The sequence below is a fragment of the Galeopterus variegatus genome, unplaced genomic scaffold (genome assembly GCF_000696425.1).
Source record: "Galeopterus variegatus unplaced genomic scaffold, G_variegatus-3.0.2 Scaffold1718, whole genome shotgun sequence".
Taxonomy (NCBI): Eukaryota; Metazoa; Chordata; class Mammalia; order Dermoptera; family Cynocephalidae; genus Galeopterus; species Galeopterus variegatus.
In genome coordinates, this window is record NW_007727829.1 from 49,874 (window position 1) to 70,877 (window position 21,004).

Here is a 21,004-nt window from a genome sequence, read left to right on the forward strand (position 1 = left end):
GACTTAATCAGATTCAATCCTTCTGTGTCTCTCTTTTTGGCAAGACTATTTCATAGGTAATGCTCTCCTTTCATCAGGAGGCACATAGATCTAGAGGGCGCATCAGGTCTGAATCTCTCTTTTGTGATGTTAGCAGCCATTAATGCCTAGAGCTATTAATTCATTAGAGTTTGCAAAATGGTTATATTTCAGTTCTTCATACCTTTATTTGTTAGCTGGAATACTTTTATAAAAATAAACTTCCCCCATTTACAACTGTTTATTTACCCAGTTTATGTACAATATCAGGTATATTTATATGAGTCTTTCCTTTTAATTTGCTAATTGTGAAAATAACGAGGTGATTTTCTGTCATTTCAGTGTCGGCCAAATAGTTTTTGTTCTGTTTTTGGTATCATTATGAATGTATTTAAATGTATCTAATGTGTTTTAAGGCAATGCAGTTATTATCCTTTTTAATATTCAAACTGTCCTATCTTGGCATGACCCTGTTATTTTTGATAGCTTCTTTGATGTCATATTTCCTGCCCCAGCCCTGGAATCTGCCATCCAAGAAGCTCTAGTTCCTTTTAGTGGGGAATGGTGTGGACGGGAGCGCCGCCGCGCTTCTCAAGCGGCGCACTATCCAGTGCGCCACTGGGCCGGCCGTCTTCATTTTTATTTTGAAAGTGTCATGGTACCCTGTAGTGTAGATACCCATAGCTTATTGAATCTGTCCCATATTGATAAATGTCTAGATAATTTTCAGTCTCTTGTGATGAATAATATTTGCATATGTCTTTTCATAACTTTGCTATTATATCTTGGAGGTAAATTCATTAATAAGTTCTTAAGAGTACATGTTTCTCCTGATAATTTGAGATACTGTTTTTATCATATATTACATTTTATGAGTAATTGAGTCTATTTCTGGATTTTCAGTTATGTTTTTTAACAGCTTTATTGATATAATTTATGTTCTATGTAACTCACTCATTTGAAGTGTGTAGTTCATTGGTTTTAGTATAGCTGTAAGTATGTGCAACCATCACCACAGTCAATTTTAGAACATTTTTATCACCTTTCAAAGAACCCTGTACTCTTTAGCTGTTACCCTACTCTCCACCCCCTACCCTATTCCAGTTTTAAGCAACCACTAATCTACATTCTGTCCCTGTAGATTTGCCTATTCTGGACATTTCTTATGAATTGAACCATATGACATGTGGCTTTCATGACTGGCTTATAGTATTTTCAGAGTTCATCCATGTTGTAGCATGTATCAGTCATTCCTGTTTATGGCAGAATAAAATTCTGTTGTATGCGTGTATCACATTTTGTTTATCTGTGCATCAGTTGATGGACATATGAGCTGTTTCCACCTTTTGGCTCTTGTGAACAGTGCTAAAATGAACATTGGTGTGTAAGTATCTGTTTGTGAAACAAAGTGAAAGCAAAGTTCCCTGTTTTCACTTCCTTTGGGTATAATACCTAGGAGCAGAATTGTTGAGTTATGTGGTAATTCTTTAACTTTTGGAAGAATTGCCAAACTGTTTTCTACAGTGGCTGCACGATTTTACATTCCCACCAACAAAGTACAAAGGTGCCAGTTTCTCCACTTCCTTACCAACACTTGTTATTTTCCATTTTCCTAGGAGGTGTGAACTGGTATCTTCTTGTAGTTTTGATTTGCATTTCTCTAATGACTACTGATGTTGAGCATCTATTTATGTGCTTATATGCCATTTGTATATCTTCTTTGGAGAAATGTCTATTCAAATCCTTTGCCCATTTTTGTTTTTTAATAGGTTTTATTTTTTAGAGCAGTTTTAGGTTCACAGCAAAATTGAGTAGACGAGACATAAATTTCCCATATACCCTCCTGCCTCCACACAATGCATAGCCACCCCCACTGTCAACATCCCTCACGAGAGTGGGACACTTGTTACTGTTGATGAACCTACATTCACACATTGTTATCACCCGAAGTCCACAGTTTACATTAGAGTTCACTCTTAGTGTTTTACATTCTATGGGTTTGACAAATGTATAATGACATGTATCCACCATTATAGTATCATACAGAATAGTTTTTACTTCTCTGAAAATCCTCTCTGTTCTACATGTTCACCCCTCTCTCCCTTTTATCCCTGGCAACCGTTGATCCTGTTATTGTCTCCATAGTTTTTCCTTTTCCAGAATGTCATATAGTTGGAATCAAACAGTATATGTAGTCTTTTCAGACTGTCTTCTTTCACTTAGTAATATGGATTTGAGGTTCCTCCATGTCTTATTCATGGCTTGGTAGCTCATTTCTTTTCTGTTATGAATTATATTCCATTGCGCGGATATGCCACAGTTTATCCATCCACGTATGAAGAACATCTTGGCAGCTTCCAAGTTTTGACAACTGTGAATAAAGTTGCTATGAACAACCGCGTGCAGATTTTTATGTACACATAAGTTTTCAGCTCCTTTGGGTGAATACTAAGGAGTGTGAGTGATTGCCGGATTGTATGGGAAGAGTACGTTTAGCTTTCTAAGAAACTGCCAAAATGGCTGTGTCATTTTGCATTCCTACCTTCAGTGAATGAGAGTTCTTGTCACTTCATATCTTTGCCAGCATTTGGTGTTGTCAGTGTGTTGGGTTTTGGTCATTCTAATAGGTGTGTAGTGGTATCTTATTGTTTTAGTTTGCAGTTCCCTAATAACATACGATGTTGAGCATCTTTTCATATGCTTATTTGCTATCTACATATCATATCTTCTTTGGTGAGATATCTGTTCAGGCTTTTTGCCCATTTTTAAATCAAGTTGTTCATTTTATATTGTTGAAGTTTGCAGTTCCCTAATAACATACGATGTTGAGCATCTTTTCATATGCTTATTTGCTATCTGCATATCATATCTTCTTTGGTGAGATATCTGTTCAGGCTTTTTGCCCATTTTTAAATCAAGTTGTTCATTTTATATTGTTGAGTTCTTTTTTGTTTGTTTGTTTTGACTCCATTTATTTGAATTTCTCTTGTTGAGTTCTTCTATGTTTTGTCTCTTATCAGATGTGTCTTTTGCATATATTTTCTTCCAGTCTGTCGGTTGTTTTTTCATTCTCTTGACATTATCTTTTGTAGAGCAGAAGTTTTTCATTTTAATGAAGTCCATCTTATCAGTTTTTTCTTTCATGTATTATACCTTTGGTGTTGTACCTAAAAAGTCATTGCTACACCCAATGTCAACTTGATTTTATCCTATGTTATCTTTTATGAATGTTATAGTTTTGCATTTTACATTTAGTTCTGTGATCCATTTTGAGTTAACTTTTTGAGAAAGGTGTAAAGTCTGTGTCTGGATTCATTTTTTTGCTTGTGTATGTTCTGTAGTTTCAGCACCACTTATTCAAAGACTATCTTTTTTCCATTATATTACCTTTGCTTCTCTGTCAGAGAATATTTGACTGTACTTATGTGGGCCGATTTCTGGGCTATCTATTCTTTTCTGTTTGTTCATTTTAAAAACTAGGTTATTTGTCCTTTTATTATTGAGTTGTAAGAGTTCTTTATGTATTCTGTAGACAAGTCCTTTATCAGATATATGATTTGCAAATATTTTCTCCTGTTCTGTTGGTTGTCTTTTCACTTTCTTCATGTTGTTTTTTGAAGACCAAGTGTTTTTAATTTTGGTAAAGTCTAATTCATCTACTTTGTTATTTTTTGTTACTTGTGCTTTTTGTGTCCTAAGAAATCATGACCAAGGTCATAATGTTTTGTTCTAATAGTTTTATAGTTTCAGCTCTTACATTTAGGTTTGTGATCCATTTTGAGTTAATTTTTGTGTATGGGTGTGAGGTAAGCTGTAGATATATGGATTTATTTCTGGGTTCTCTATTCTGTTCCATTTGCCCATGCATTTATTTATGCCAGTACCATGATGTTTTGATTACTATAGCTTTGTAGCATATTTAGATGTCAGGTAGTGTGATGCCTCTGCTTTGTTAGTTTTTTTCAGAATTGTTTTGGCTATTTGGGGTCTTTTTGGGTCCCATATGAATTTCAGGATTGTTTTTTCTATTTCAGTGAAGAATACCATTGGTATTTTGATAGGGATTGCATTGAATCTGTAGATTGCTTTGGGTAATATGGTTATTTTGACAATATTAATTTTTCTAATCCATGAACATGGAATTCTTTTCACTTTTTTGTGTCCTCTTTAATTTCTTTCATCAGTGTTTGTAGTTTTCATCATAGAGTTCTTTCACCTCCTTGGTTAAACTTATTCCTAAGTATTTTATTTTTTTGTCTCTACTGTAAATGCGATTGCTTTCTTGATTTCTTTTTCTCATAGTCTGTTGTTGGTGTATAGAGATACTACTGATTTTTGTGTGTTAATTTTGTATCCTGCAACGTTACTGAATCTGTTTATGAGTTCTAAGAGTTTTTTGGTGAAGTCTTTAGGTTTTTCTGTTATATATAAGATCATGTCATATTTGTACCCAAGAGAGATCCTGGGGTGCTCTGCAGCTTCACAGTTGAAGTGAGCCACTCTGGGCGAGGTCTCTGGGTTGTGGATGGAACCCTGTACCCCCAAGAAGCTGATTTGTTCTGCATCTCCTGAGCTGGACTGGGTCATGCTGGGTGAGGTTGCTGGGGCCATGGACATGCCCCTGCACCCCCAAGAGAGACACTGTGTCACTCTGTAGTTCCTCAGCTGGAGTGAGCCACTCTGGGCAAGGTTGCTGAGGTTGTGGGCAGGACCCTACATCCCCAAATGAGACCCTGGGGTACTTTGTAGCACCGTTATTGGGGTGGGTCACTCTGGGCAGAGTTGGTGGGGTCATGGATAGGCACCTGCACCCCCAAGAGAGACACTGGGTTGCTTTACAGCTCCTCAGCTGGGGTGGGTGGCCTTGGGCAGGCTTGCTGGAGGTACAGATGTACTCTGTGCCCCTTGAGAGAGGTGCAGGGGCACTCCACAGTTTCCCAGCTGGAGTTGGTGGCTCTGGGTGGGTTTGCTGGAGCTGTGATGGGACTCTGTGCCCCTGGGAGAGGTGCATAGGTGTTCCACTGAAGAAAGCAGGACTGCCAGCAGTGGCAGAAGTCTAGTTTATCAATATTTTTCTTTTATTCATTGTGCTTTTTATGTTGTATCAAGAATTCTTTGTTTAATAAAGGTCAGAAAATTTTTCTCCCTTTGTTTTTTTTTTAGTAGTTTTATAGTATTGTGTTTTAGATTTATGTCTTTGATACATTTTTGAGTTAATTTTTTTAAATGATGTGATGTATAGATTGAAGTTTATTGTTTTGCATATGGATGTCCAATTTTAACACCATCATTTGTTGAAAGACTTTTTCCTTCATTGAATTGCTTTTGCATAGTTGTTGGATATCAATTGTCTGTATACATGTGGGTCTACTTTTGTATTCTTGCTCTGTTCCATTGATCTATGTGACCATCCTTTTATAATACAACACTGTCTCTATACATTGTCTTGAAATCAGTAATTTGACTTTAACTTTGTTTTCTTAGTCAATATTAGTATGGGTTTTCTAATTAATTTACTTTTTCATATGTATTTCAGGATCAGTTTGTCAATTTCTGCATCAAATCCTGCTGGGATTTTGACTGAGTTTGCAGTCACTCTGTAGAACAGTTTGTGGGTTTTAAAATCTCAGTAAAATTTGAGTCTTCCAATCCATGAATTTCATACATCTATTCATTTTTTAGCTCTTCTTTGATCACTTTCATCAGCATTTTGTAATTTCAGCATGTAGATCTTGTACATAATTATTAGACTTATATCTAAGTATTTTGTGAATTTTGTTAGTTTTATAAATGATAATGTTTTTTAAACTTTTAATCCCCAATTGTTGAGGGCTAGTATATAGAAATACAATTGATTTTTTTTCAATGACCGGCTGGTATAGGGATCTGAACCCTTGACATTGGTGTTATAACACCAAGCTCAGCTAACCAGCTGGCTCCACAATTGATTTTTTCATAGTGACCTTTTATCCTGAGGTATTACCAAACTCACTAGGTCTTTTATTTGCTTTAGAGGGTCATTTATTTCTTAGAGTGATAAATATACATATATTTTTAAGTTTTTAATATTTACTTTAATTTTAACTATTTCCCCAAGTTATTTATTTCTTGGTGTAGATATGTTTTTGTCTGCTGTCATGTACTTTTTACCAGAAGATTTTCCTGTAACATCTTTTGTAACATCCATTGTAATGAATTCTGTTAGATTTTGTTTGAAAAAGTCTTTATTTCTCTTTTATTCTTGAGAGATAATTTCACTAGCTATAGGATTCTTTTCTTTCTTTCTTTCTTTCTTTTTTTTTTTTTTTGCTGTCAATAAGAAATTTACTTGTTTTAAAAAAATCCAAATGCTGGCATTGTCCAGAAAAATTTGACAGGTTTATTTATTATTGTTATAAAGTTGAACTGCTGAAACTTGTTAACTGAAACATTTTGACTTGCATTAATGCTCTATGTTCCTGCATTTATATTAAAAATTCACACACAAATGAAAATGGAAAAACTGCAAATACCTGATTTCTGTCCCCTATTTTTCCACTTGCAACCATATACTTAGGTACCTTTTGACCCCATGGGAAAAAAAAAATCTAACATTCAGAACTACCAATAGCAGGAAGAAGAGAAATTTTTTTTTGAGAATGAAATGTTTCTGATCTGATCATAGTGGATTCTTAAGCACATTCTCCACGTATGCAGCGTGCTAGATGGATGTCTTTTGGCGTAATTGTTACACATTTGGCATGGATAGCACACAGGTTGGTGTCTTTGAAAAGGCCAACCAGATAGGCCTCACTTGCCTCCTGCAAAGCATCAATAGCTGTGCTCTGGAAGTGCAGATCTGTTTTGAAATCCTGAGCAATTTCTCACACCAGATGGTGGAAGGGGAGTTTGCGAATCAGAAGTTCAGTAGACTTCTGATAACGTCTAATTTCATGGGGTGCCACAGTACCGGGCCTGTAATGACGAGGTTTCTTCACCCCACCAGTAGAGGGCGCACTCTTGTGAGCAGCTTTTGTAGCCACTTGTTTCCTGGGTACTTTACCACCAGTCAATTTGCAGGCAGTCTGCTTTGTACGAGCTGTGGAATAGAGACCTCTTCACTTACCCCACTTCTCCTTGATCTGGAGCTTGGTGAGCGAGAGGTGGCACTGAAGTTAGAGTTAGGTATAGGATTCTGAGCTGACAGAACTTTTTTTTGCAGTACTGAAAAGATGTCACCCGTGTTTTCTTACTCAGATTTTTTGGTAGGAGGTCTGCTGTACTTGTGTGTTTAATGTCTGTTTTTTTCTTCTTTTCATCAACTTTAAGATTTTTCTCTCTTTTTGGTTTTATACTTTGAATATGATGTGTCTTGGTGTATTTCGGAATTTTCCATTTTGGAATTTTCTGAGACTTTTGGATACGTGGTTTGATGCCTTTCATTATTCTTACCAAATTCTTGTCGTTTTCTCTCCAAATATTTCTTCTGCCTTTTTCTCTATCATTCTTTTTTTGGAATTCCTATAACGTACATATTAGACAATTTGGTATTGTCCCACTCCTCTTGAATGCTTTGTCCACCCCACCCCCCACTCCTTTTTTTTTCCTCTTTGCATTTCAGTTTGGGTAATTTCTTTTGGCCTATCTTTAAGTTCACTGATTCTTTTCTTCTCAGTGTCAAATCTATTGATGAGTCTATCAAAGACATTCTTAATCCCTTTTACTAATTTTTATGCCTTTTATGTTTTTTATCATTTGTATTTGACTCTGTCTTAAGGTTTTCATCTCTGCTGAAATTCCTCATTTATTCATGAGTGTTGTTTGTTCTTTTAACTAGAGCCTTTAATGCGTTAATTGTGGTTATTTTTATTTTATTTTTGGCAGCTGGCTGATGCAGGGATCCGTGCTGTAACTAACTGAGCTAACCAGCCAGTCCTAATTATGGTTACTTTAAAAATTCTCTTTCTGATAATTGCAATCTCTGGATTATTTATGTATTTTGATTTATTGATTGCTTTGGTCTCTACAGTGGGATTTTTCCCCCTTTGCTTTTTTGTGTCTCACACACTTTTTAGTTGAAAGCTGGACGGTATTTAAGACTAAGTTAAATAGTATTTATGGCTGGAAATGGTACATCTCTTTTTCTGTTAAGCTCATAGTGTTGAGCTGTGTAATCATTCTAGTTAGGAGTTGAGTTAGGTTTGGATATTATGGTTGCTACAGTTACTATGAGTTCATGTTTGCTTCAGATTCTTCTATCATTTGGTTAGTTTGATGGAGTGTTTTCCTTTATGTTTCTGCTTGACTCTGCACTTTAGGCCTTCCCTATACTTCGTAAAGGGTTTTTCTCCATATTCTTGCCCCTTTCCCAATGGTAGGCTGCTATTGCTTCTATTTTGTGCTTGCTAACCGGTTGTAGGGAGAGAGGCATTCTTTATTTTTATGTTTCAGCTTCAGTCTCAGGGGCTCCTTAAGGTGTCCCTGAGGCTTGGGGTGAGACTTTATCAAAGATTATGCCTTATCCCAACTGGAGACCTTTAATTATCTGGGCCCAAGTTGGTTTCTGCTTCTCCCCCTGAGGTGCAGGGGCTTTTTATCTTTTTCTTTTTTCCCTGAATGGCAGTGAGTTTTACCTGGGCCCTGGAGATAACAGTGCTTGATGTCCTTCCCTTAGTAGCTTGAAACTTTTGTTTTTTGCAGGGCAAGAATACTGGAAGCCTTTGTGTCTTCCCTGCAGAGGCAGCTTCTTTCTTCCTTCAGAGTTATACAACCAAGAGATACTTTCTCCAGTCTTCTGTCTTAATTATGAGGGTTCAGTGAAGGTTTGTGGAGAAAGAGCTTGCAAGGGTATGCCTGCAAGTGAATACAAACTCTCCTCGTGTCTGTGGCTACTAGGGATTCTGTATTTTCATGCTAGTCCACACTCAGCTATTAACAGTTTTCTTAAATGTAGCTGAATTCCTCTTACCCATTTGTATCACAGCTTTATTTTCCTTCTGTCTTCTGTCACATGTGACCTACTGCTTGTGTCCCATGTCTTTTCTTAGATTTCAGGCTAGTTGTTTATTCTACAACCCCAGCTTTCTGATGGCTCAAGAATAGTTATGATTTTGTAGATTATTAGAATGAGAGTGATTTTCTAGTTTTTACATCCTAGCAGAAGCTGAAATTCCTCTGTAATTAAAGGTACTTTTAAATTTTTTAACTGTTTTATTTAGGAAACATTTCAAAGTTATAGGAAAGTTGCAAGTATAGTCAGTGAACTCCTGTATAACCTTTACCCGACCTACCAGTTACTAACATTTTGCCAAGTATGTTCCTGCATACTTACACATTATTATTATCGTTATTATTGAACCGTTTGAGAACAGGGTGCCCCAACCTCATGAGTGTTTACCCTTGGATACTTAATTTTGTTTTTCTTAAGCTTAGTAATATATGTCAAAAATTATATATTGATATTGAAGTATGCACCAGTAATTTGTATTAATTAAGACTTCTTTTTATCTGTAGGTATCACTAATGGGATTAGAACTTTTAAGTGCCTTTGTGGACAGATTATCAACACGATTTAAATCCTATGTAGCAATGGGTAAGTTAACTTTATCTAAAAATCATTGTAGGGTTTGACATAGTGACTTTTTTAAGTTTTTATTTAACAGAATTATTTCTCTGTAAATTCAAAAATTAATTTTGTACAACCCAGAGATATGCTATTTAGCGCTTTAGTGTACCCAGACAAAAGATTTTAGACCTATTTAAACAGATAATTGCATGCCCTTTGAGGCAAAAAACAAAAGCAAAAAATACCCCCCAAACTTCCTAAATCTACTACTAATAGATTTTTACTTCACATTTTCAAACTTTTTACTGGATTTTTTTAACTTTTTTGTGAAATACTAAAATTTATAATGTACAGTTGACCCTTGAACAACATGGGGTTTGAACTGCTTGGGTCCACTTATACTTGGATTTTTTTCAATAAATAAATTGTGGGTTCTGCATCCATGGATATAACAAATATGCGGATCAAAAATACATTATTCTCAGTAGGCAGAATCTGCGGATACAGAGAGTAGACTTTCAGTATCCACAGTGATGTCCCCTCCCCAACCCACCCACAGGCTCAGGGTGCACAGTGCCAAGGGGGAGAGTTATGTGGGGATTTTTAACTGTGCAGGGGTTGGCAACCCTAACCCCCATATTGTTCAAGGGACAACTGTAACTTACAGTGTCATTTTCAATATAGGATGTGATTTCTTTGTGGTGCATTGTTGATTTATAGTTACAGAAACCTTGATTGTGAAAATTGTCCAAGGATAGACTGTAACCTGCCTTTTTGCCTCTTTTCATAGAGTAGTGCTGAAGTCTAGGACATGGTAGAGAAAAATCTCAACCCCAGGGGCCTAGGCTTTTTGCTTTTGTTTGTCAGTTGCGGAATATGTCATACATATGGAAGAATGCATATCGAATATGTATAATTTAAAGAATAATTATAAAACCAACATCTAACTATAGCCACATCAAGAAAGTAGAACTCTGCCAGTTCTTTAGATGCTCCTTTTCTCATCCTGATGGCACCTTCTTCCCTTTACCAGAGGTAACCCCTGTCATTACTTTTGGGATAAACATTTTCTTTCTCATCTGTAGAGCAAGACCATCTATACATATCTCTACGTAGAATAATATTTAGTTTTGACTGGTTTTTTTAAACATTATTATAAGTGAATATCATACAGTATATATTCTTTTGAAACTTCTCTTATTTTCTATTGGACTCATGAATAAAGAACTTAAAACATTTTCTTTACATCATAACTCTTCATTTATGGAAACAATTGGTGTTTGTAATTTTGTAAAATATAGTTTAATGGAAATGAGTTATAAATATTTACTTTTGTCTTCCTTCCTTCTCTTTAGTTATTGTAGCTTTAATAGACAGAATGGGAGATGCCAAAGACAAGGTTCGAGATGAAGCACAGACTCTGTTACTGAAGTTAATGGATCAAGTAGCACCCCCTATGGTATGCCTACATTTTAAAATTCAGATTTTGCTGATTAATGATAACTATCAGTAAAAATAGATGATAATCAGAGCAAGTAGTAAAGCTGCAGGGGGCATGTAAGTGGAAATTTTAAACAATGAATTGTTGCTAAAGCTTCAAAGAAGTTGAAACAAGGTACAATGCCAGTATTTAGCTTTTTGATATTTTTCTTTCTCTTTTTCTTATTTTTTACTCTTTAATGCTTTTTTTAAAGAAAGCTAACTCATAGATTTAAGCAATTTGAGAATATACTGATTGTACTGTACTTTAGTATTTTCTAGTTTTCTGTACTTGCAAATTATGAAATATTGAATGAGAAAGCTTATTTTGAGAACCAGTGATTGTTATATTAATTTCTGCAACTCTTGAGAGACAGGAAGAATATTTTTCATTTTAATAGGTGGTTACTATCTATATAAAGCATATGTGACAGTGACCTGGGTTTTATGAATACGATAGAAATAATTTGCCCTTATGGAGATACTCTGGAAGGAGAACAAAAGTAAATTGACACATAAACAAAGATTTAGAGAGTAGCTCAAGTAGAAGAAAATCAGAATGTACAGTATACACAATGATGTCATGTGATATTTAAAATGCAGCTTTAAAATTGTATTACATATGTTTTATAAAAAATCCAGAGTATTGAATTATAAAAGTAAACAGATTTCCTAGGTGTATCTCAGAACTAATCCTTGTTAATAGTTTGGTGGGTATCCTTCAACACTGATTGACATTTTAAGTTGTTCTGGCTTCCTTTCTGTTATTGCAAACAGTGCTATAAGGAACATCCTTGTACATATATCTTTGGACATAAATATAAGTATTTATGTAGAACAGAGTTCCAGGGATGGTATTGCTGAGTCAGATTATTCACATTTGAGGATTTTTGGTAAACTTCCAATTTACCTTTCTGAAGGTAGAGAGAAATACTTTCGGAGAACTGAGTACAGATTCCAGAAAGAATACTGAGTGCAGAAAAGGGGTGTGTGTGTGTGTGTGTGTGTGTGTGTGTGTGTGTGTGTGTGTGCGCGCGCGCGAGAGAGAGAGAGAATTTAGTAAATGGTAAAGGTGGTGTTTCCAAATACGGGGGAAGGATTGATTGGGGCAACTGGCTATATGTTTGGAGAAATAAAGTTGGATTCCTTGTTATACCAAATACAAATAATTGTTATGGATTATTTGTATAGGTTTATCTGTGCTTTTTCCAAAAGAAAATTATGATAGGTAGCCATAGAATGACTTGCCCAAATATGTTTCTGTATTTGGATCCAGTATTAAAAGGAGAAAAGCCTTATAAAATGTTGAAAAGCCTGTTCCATGTGACAGTCTGTACTAGTTGCTAGGCAGGGTTGGACCTCTTAAATGCTTACTGGACTACTGGGCTTATAATGGTGCATTGTTATTGAAGTTTTCCAAAGTGTAGAAGAAATCCTGTGTCATTGAAAATTCTAAGGTTTTTAGGTGTTGGACATGTTTTTTTTTGAGAATAATTGAAACCTGAAGTGAAAAATATATAAACACTAAAAATGTGATATGATAAACACTAAAAATGTAATTAAGACATTAGAAATGGGTGAGAGCAATTGCAGTACAAATTTGGTGTAGAAAAAATTGTAAGTAGTAGAGAAGTGAACAATCTGATGAAAAAATTCATTTACCAATAAGGTTGGGTAGAGGTAAAAGAATATAGTATGAATGATTTAATTTTTTGTTTTACATGTTTACTTTTCTTTCAAATAGTACATTTGGGAACAGTTGGCTTCTGGTTTTAAGCACAAGAATTTTCGGTCTCGAGAAGGCATGTGTCTATGTCTTATTGAAACCTTAAACACGTAAGTTAATGATTACCGAAAACAGCCTTCTTACGTTTTTCATTTCCCTAAAAAAATCCATTTCACGAGGTCAAGGAAACCTATGGAAATAACAAGTTTAAAATAGTTATTAATTGATCTCCAGCACAAAAGTTTTTGATACCTTTCCTGTTAATTTTTTTGTGTATGTTATCTTTCATGCTGTTAATTTTTGAATTATCAGTCAGTGATAACAAATGTTTCTTTTTTTCTTTAGTGTATTAATAGTAGCCACCCAAAATAGATGGTCATAGAACTGATGTGCTGATAACTTAGGGTCTATTTCCATTCTGCGTCCAATTTGGAATTGTTTTTAACTGAATGGTATTTCACGTATTGTAGCTTAACACTCCCCCTCTACTCCCTTGCCAATTGGCCCTAGGCTTCCTAGAGCAGTGCGGTGTCTATCAGAATTATAGACTGCACAAGACTCTCCCAGGTAACTGGACAGCAAGTCTGGTAGCAGTGTGCAGAACTCTAACAGCATAGGTGCCACAGAGCTTTGACTCTAGTATGAAAAATGTGGACTGGGGTTTTCGTTCTTGTTCTGGATTATTTTTTTCAGGTTCTATGCAATATGATAGATAACAAGTAATAGCTTTCAACTTTTCCTGTAGTGTTACTTCCCTTTCTTAACTATGCTTTCGTTTATTTTCTTTTACTGCTCTATGGTCCTTTCTGCCATCAAGAGCTTGTAAGTGCATTCAGTTTGCACAATTTTTGTGGTTTTTGGCTCTCTTGTCATGTGCTTTCAACCTGTGACCTCATCAAAATATTAATATGCATGGATAAAGATCTTTTAATTTACTTGTTTCATTAGAATACAAATTTATTTGAAATCCAGAGTCTAAAAAAAAAAAAAATCACTTTCAAAAGTGAAAGTTCTGATTTTCTTAAGTAATTAAAAGGTTGCTAGGCTTAAGAGTGCCATTGGTTGAACATCTTGCTCTTCTGGATCATATATTGAGAATTTTCGGTGTCAGTCAAGATTATTCAACTTTGCATATTTCATATTGTTTAGAATTATTTTTTGCTTGTGTCTCATGTCCTTCGTGTTTTAATGATGTGAGCCCATCCTCTCCACCGTATTTGTCATGTTGATATAGATGAGAAAGTTTTAAGGGTATTTTGTTTATTATTTGATTAAAACCAAATTCTCTTTATTTTTTTCTTACATTATATTTAGTTTTGGGGCTCAGCCACTAGTCATCAGCAAGTTGGTACCGCATTTGTGTATCCTATTTGGAGATTCCAACAGTCAGGTAAAAATTTATTTACTTTCAAGCATTGACTAACTTTTTTGCTATCCTTTTTTTCTAGTGTTCTTATCCCATTTTTAAAAAAGAAGGGAGAGGATGGGGGTGGTGATGAAATCAAGATTTTTTTCCAGGGCCGGCCCGGTGGCGCACTGCTACAGTGCGCCGCTTGGGAGCGTGGTGGCGCTCCCGCCAAGGGTTCGGATCCCACATACAGACCGGTTCCTGCTCACTGGCTGAGCGAGGTGTGGGAGCAACACTGAGGGTTGCGATTCCGTTGCCGGTCCCGGTCCGGTACGGGCATGACACTGAGGGTTGCGATCCGTTGCCGGACACGAAAAAAGACAAAAAGAGAAAAAAAAAAAAAAAAGATTTTTTTCCATATTTTTTCTTTTAAAATCCATCAAAGTTAACTTTCGAAGGTACATTATATTCATGTTTTAAAAAAAAAAAAAGAAAAAAAAAAAAAAAAGATTTTTTTCCATATTTTTTCTTTTAAAATCCATCAAAGTTAACTTTCGAAGGTACATTATATTCATGTAGCTTGCTTAAGTTTGTGAGTTGTTTGGCTAATATTAAGGATAGGTGGGACTTAATGGCTAGTTCTTGAGTTTGAGAGATTGAGTAACAAAAAATCTGGATTCCCTTTTGTAGTCTTCCTATATGTTAATTGTGAGGACAGGTTACCAGCTTCCTTTCTTTATTCTTGAATATGATTGCATAAGAACTTTTTGTGGTAGTTGTAACCCTCTTTAACAGGGAGGATTTGTGTCAGTGGTGTAACACTCATTAGAAACTTCTTTATCTGACCTGTCCGTACTACAGGCATAGTGCAGGGAGGTGTTCTGATCATCCATCCTGGTGAAGTTGAATCTTGGCTGTAAGCTTTTTGGCACAGCTAGGACATTTGGAATGACCCTGGGTAAGGTGTGAGGTACTAGCTACCCCTCAGGAGGTTTGTACAGAGTTCTACTGTCTTTTCAGTTACTCTTTGACAGTGAGCTGTGCAAGAAAACTAAAGCTGTCTTCCAAATTCCTGTCTTTAGGCAATATTCTTTTTTCATTGTGGTAAAGTATACACAACACAAAATTTACCTCTCCAACTCTTTTTAAGTGGCATTAAGTACATTCACATTGTTTTGCAACCATCACCGCCATCTATCTCTAGAACTTTTTCATCTTCCCAAACTGAACTCAGTCTCCAGAATTTTTTCATTTTCCCAAACCAAACTCTGTACCATTAAACAGTAACTTTCCCCAGCTCCTGGCAACCAACATTCTACATTCCGTTTCTGTGACTACTCTAGTTACCTCATAGAGATTGGACCATATGATATTTGTCCTTTTGCATCTGGTGCTTATTTTATTTAGCATAATGTCCTCAAGGTTCGTTCATGTTGTAGCATGTATCAAAATTTCCTGTCTTTCTTTTTAAGGCTGAATAATATTCCATTGAATGTGTGTGTATACATGTCATTTTGTTTATCCATTCATCTGTGGATGGATATGTGGTTTGTGTTCACCTTTTGGCTATTGTGAATAATGCTGATGTGAATATTGGTGTAAACATATCTGTTCAAGTTTAGGCCACATTATTGAAAAGCGGTTTTATTCCAGGAAAATATATTAAACCATGATAATTTGTATAAATGCAATTATTGATAGTTGTTCACACAATCTTATTACAAATAGATTTCTAAAAGCCAAATTAGTGACTTTTATTTATAAGTTTCTTGGGTTTCTGTAACACTTTATCTTATTGGATTTCTCTAGAGGTTTCTCAGCAGGTTCTCTTGGTTTTTTTGCTAATGACATGTTATAATCTCCCATAGGTTTAGAGTCTTTAAAACCAACTTTCAGCTTCAAGTTGGTCTGCTAATGTAATGTTACCTTGAGGTAAAATATTTTATTGTGTTGTATGTAAGTTTCTTAACAAGTTCTGAATTCTTTGGCAGGTGAGAAATGCTGCAATATTGGCCATAGTGGAGATGTATAGACACATGGGAGAGAAAGTGAGGGTGGATCTTTGTAAGAGAGGAATTCCTCCTGCTAGGTAAGTCTTGTTCTATTTATTTATTTTTTTGCCACTAGTTTTATAAGTTTTAATTTTGTTTGTTTCTTTTAAGTAGGTTCAAATTCTTGAAGTGTTTTAAAATTCAAAAGATACAAAAGGATATATAAGGTGTCACCATTTAAAAAGTTCTTAATTCTATAATTTTTTGGTCACTGTTTCATTATATATCGATTTATTATTTAATATGTAATTAAATACCATCATCAGGTAACTATCCTTTGATACCAGGTGGTAATAGTCATTATTTGGAAGGTGCTTGAGCATGCATTTAGTAAAAATATTAGTCCATTCATTAAGTAAATATTTTCTGAATACCTACTGTGGAAAGGTACTGTACAAATTAACTGGGTAACAGAAAGCTGTATAAAGAATCAGTCGCTATTCTTAAAACCTAGTCAAATGAAAAGGAAATCAATAATATCTGAATGTGACATAAGTCACATCCGTAAAGATCCTGTTGATAAGCTTCTAGTATACCAACACTTTTTTTCACCATACTTTTTTTCTTCATGTCTCAGACTTTCAGGTATTAACCTTGTATCTTGCAACCTTGCTACATAATTGCTTATTAGTTCCAGGAGATTTTTCCTTAATTCTTTTGGATTTTCTACATACATGACCATGTCATTTATGAGCAAAGACAATTTTATTTCTTTCTTCCCAATCAGTATACTTTTTATTTACTTTTCTTATTGTATTAGCTAGGACTTCCAGTGTGATGTTGAAAAGGAGTGGTGAGAGGGGATATTTTTCCCTTGTTCCTAATCTTAGTGGGAAATTTTCTAGTTTTTTACCATTAAGTAGGATTAATTATCATTAAGCTGTAGGATTTTTGTAGATATTCTTTATCAAATTGAGAAAGTTTCTTTCTCCTAGTTTACTGAGAGTTTTTACTTTGAATGGGTATTGGATTTTGTCATAGTTTTTCTGCATCTATTGATATGATCACTTAATTTATTGTCCTTTATTATCTTTATAATGTCCATGGGATCTCTAGTGATGTCCCTCTTTCAGTTTCTGATATTAGTCCTTTTTATCTTCTCTCTTTTTTTCCTTAGATAGACTGGCTAGAGGTTCATCAGTTTTATCAGTCATTTTAAGAACCACCTTTTGGTTTTGTTGGCTTTTCTTTACTGATTTCCTGTTTTCAATTTCACTAATTTCTGCTCTAATTTTTATTATTATTTTTTCTTCTGTTTATTTTGGATTTAATTTGCTCTTCTTTTTCTGGTTCCTTATGGTGGAAATTAGATTTCTAAATTTTTCTCTAAACACTGTTTCACTGCACCCCACAAGCTTTTATAAGTTGTGTATTCATTGTCATTTTAAAATTTCTCTTGCTATTTCTTCTTTGACCTAGGTGTTACTTAGATGTATTTTATTTAATTTCCAAGTATTTCGGGGATTTTCTTGCTATCTTTCTGTTATTGATTTCTAGTTTAATTCCATTGTGTTCTGAGAGCAGATATTATATGATTTCTGTCCTTTAAGATTTGTTAAGGTGTGTTTTATGGCCCAGAATGTGGCCTTAGTGAATGTTAAAGTGAACTTGAGAAGAATTTGTATTCTGCTCTTGTTGGATGACACAGACAAGAGATGTCCATTTTTTCCAGTTGATTGATGGTGTTGTTTAGTTCAACTATGTCCTTGCTGATTTTCTGGCTGCTGAATCTCTCATTTCTGATAGAGGGGTGTTGAGGGCTCCCAGTATTATAGTGGATTTGTCTATTTCTCCTTGCATTTCTATCAGTTTTTGCCTCACATATGTTGATGCTCTGTTGTTATAAGCATACATGTTAAGGATTGGTATGTTGTCTTGAAGAACTGACCCCTTTTTTGTTTTGCAGTACCCCTCTTTATCCGTGCTAACTTTCCTTATTCCAAAGTCTGCTCTATCTGAAATTAATATAGCAACTCCTGCTTTCTTTTGATTTGTGTTAACATGATGTATCTTTCTCCATCCCTTTACTTTTAATTTATATGTGTCTTTATATTTAAAGTGGGTTTCTAGTAGATAGCATATTGTTCGGTCTTGTTTTTTGATCTACTCTGACAATCTATATTTTAATTGCTGCATTTAGACCACTGATGTTCATAGTGATTACTGATACATTTGGATTTATTCAATCATATTTGTTACTCTTTGGTATTTGTTGCCCTTGTTCTTTGTTCCTATTTTTGTCTTCCACTGTTTTTTTGCCTTTTTTGGTTTTAATTGAGCATTTATATGATTCCATTTTCTTTCTCTTCTTAGTATATTAGTTATGCACTTTTTTCCTTTTTACTTTTTTTAGTGTTTTTTTTTAGAGTTTGTAGTATATATTTGCAACTAATCCAAGTCCACTTTCAAATAACACTGCTTCATGGATAGAGCAAGTACCTTATAATAACAAAATAATCCTGATTTCTTCCTCCTATCCCTTGTATCATTGCTGTAATTCATTTCACTTATACAAGAGCATACATAAGTAAACATAGCTGAATACATTTTGCATGGTAAAGCATGGATTAATTTTGACTTAGCCCATTTTTCAGACTGTTGTTCTAGTAACTGTTTCTCATTTTCCTTTATATAGTCTCAAGTGTTAACCTTATACTGAGTATTACATTAATGTGAAACAAGATATTCTTTTGTCATAGTGGTCACATTCTAACTTTAATTTCCAGAAGAGATATTTTTGCCTCTCAAATACTGCTCCCTTTGTGGTTTCTAAATTTCCTGTTGGACACAGCCCTCTAAAAAAGTTCTTTTTGCCTACCCTTACAATTTGCATCAAAGCCATACTTTGTTAAAACAACTAAACTTAAGTATAATTCATAAAACAGTTAGATAAAATAGTTTTTCAATAATAATTAAAAAATTTTTTTCTATTAGATATTTTTAAAAAGATAAACACTGACAGCATATGCTACCGGCATAAAACTAGACATAGATCAATTGAACTGAATTGAGAGTCCAGAAATAAACTCATATTTATGGTCCATTGATTTTTAACAAAAGTGCCAAGACCATTCAATGGAGAAAGAATAGTCTTCAACAAATGGTGCTGTAAAAACTGGATGGCCACATGCCAAAGAATGAAGTTGCATCTCTTCCTCACACCATACCCAAAAATTAACTCAAAATAGATCACAGAACTAAATGTAGGACTCAAATAATAAAACTTTTAGAGAATACTAGGTAATGGTTTTTAGAAATGACATCAAAAGCATCAGGAACCAAAGAAAAAAATAGATAAATTAGATTTCATCAAAATAAAAAATTTATGCTTCAAGGGATGCTATCAATGAATCTCTTATTAGAGATTTATATCTTGAATATATAAAAGACTCTTATAACTCAACAGTGAAAGGACTAATAACCCAATTTGAAAAAAACAGGCAAAGAATTTGAATAGATATTTCTTCAAAGAGAGTATACAGATGGACTTACGCACATAAAAATATACTCAACATTATTTAGCCATTAGGGAAATATACTACAAAACTACAATGAGATACCACTTCACACCCCTAGGTGGCTAAAGTAAAAAAAAGAAAAAGCAGACAATAACAAGCATCAATAAGGATGTTGAGCAATTAGAATCCTTATACATTGCTAGTGGGAATGTAAAATGGTACGGTAACTTTGGAAAACAGTTTGTAATTCTTCAAAAATGTTAAACATAGAATTATCATGACTCAGTAATTCTACTCTTAGCTATATACCCAAGAGATGTGAAAACATATGTGCTCACAAAAACCTGTTCACTGGTGTTCATAACAGCATTATGCATAATAGCCAAAAAGTGGAAGCATCCCACATCCACATATATCCATCAACTGGACATTTGATGAGTGATAAACAAAAGGTAGTATATCCATCTAATGGAATATTGTTTGGTCATAAACAGGGATGACAACAACATGCATGAACCTTGACAACATTATTAGTGAAAGAAGCCAGTCAAAAAAGGCCTCATATTGTATGATTCCATTTATATGAAATAGTGAAATATGGCAACTCATAAGCCAAATATGTTTTATACAGACAGGAAGTAGATTAGTGGTTGCCTAGGACCGAGGAGAAAGAAGGGGAAATGGGGAGTGACCGCTAATGGGTATGCATTTGCTTTGGGAGGTGATGAAAATGTTCTAAAATTGATTGTGATGATGCCTCACAACTGTGTGGATATAGTAAAAACCATTGAATTGTACACTTTAAAGAGGTGAAATGTATGGTATGTGAAGTCTGTCTCAATAACGTTGTTATTAAAATAAGATAAGCTCTTCATATTGTACTTGTGATTTATTATTCTTACTCTAAAGTTACAGATGGACTTTGGTTACAGTTGATTTTCCAATTCTGTTCTCCTTACCTAATGAGTCAGAACCTTCCTAAAGCTTTACTGGCCTCTGTCCTTATCCTGAGTAAGATCCTTCCTAGCCTCCTAAATTGTGTTTATAATCTTTTGGACAGTTTAGCCTTTGTTTTATTTTCCTTCTATTGAATTTTCTAATTTTTAAAAAAATTACTTAAAAGATTCTACACTCGGGCCGGCCCGGTGGCGCACTGTTATAGTGCGCCGCTTGTGAGTGTGGTGGCGCTCCCGCCGCGGGTTTGGATCCCACATACAGACCGGTTCCCGCTCGCTGGCTGGGCGAGGCGCAGGAGCAATGCCGAGGGTTGCGATCCCGCTGCCGGTCCCAGTACGGTCCGGGGGCAACACTGAGGGTTGCGATCCGTTGCCGGACACGGAAAAAAAAAAAAGACAAAAAAAAAAAAAAAAAAAAATTTTC

General features: G+C 34.9%; 1 protein-coding gene across 2 annotated transcripts in view; it reads left to right on the forward strand.

Annotated features, from left to right (window-relative positions):
* The window catches only part of CLASP2 (cytoplasmic linker associated protein 2), a 192,309-nt gene that overhangs the window by 4,499 nt on the left and 166,806 nt on the right, over window positions 1–21,004 (forward strand). For both annotated transcript variants that reach the window (XM_008578557.1, XM_008578556.1), the window contains exons 2-6: window positions 9,511–9,589; window positions 10,918–11,021; window positions 12,786–12,877; window positions 14,082–14,157; window positions 16,107–16,204. In XM_008578557.1, coding sequence (XP_008576779.1) covers window positions 9,511–9,589; window positions 10,918–11,021; window positions 12,786–12,877; window positions 14,082–14,157; window positions 16,107–16,204 — 449 coding nt within the window. The remainder of the gene's footprint in view (window positions 1–9,510; window positions 9,590–10,917; window positions 11,022–12,785; window positions 12,878–14,081; window positions 14,158–16,106; window positions 16,205–21,004) is intronic.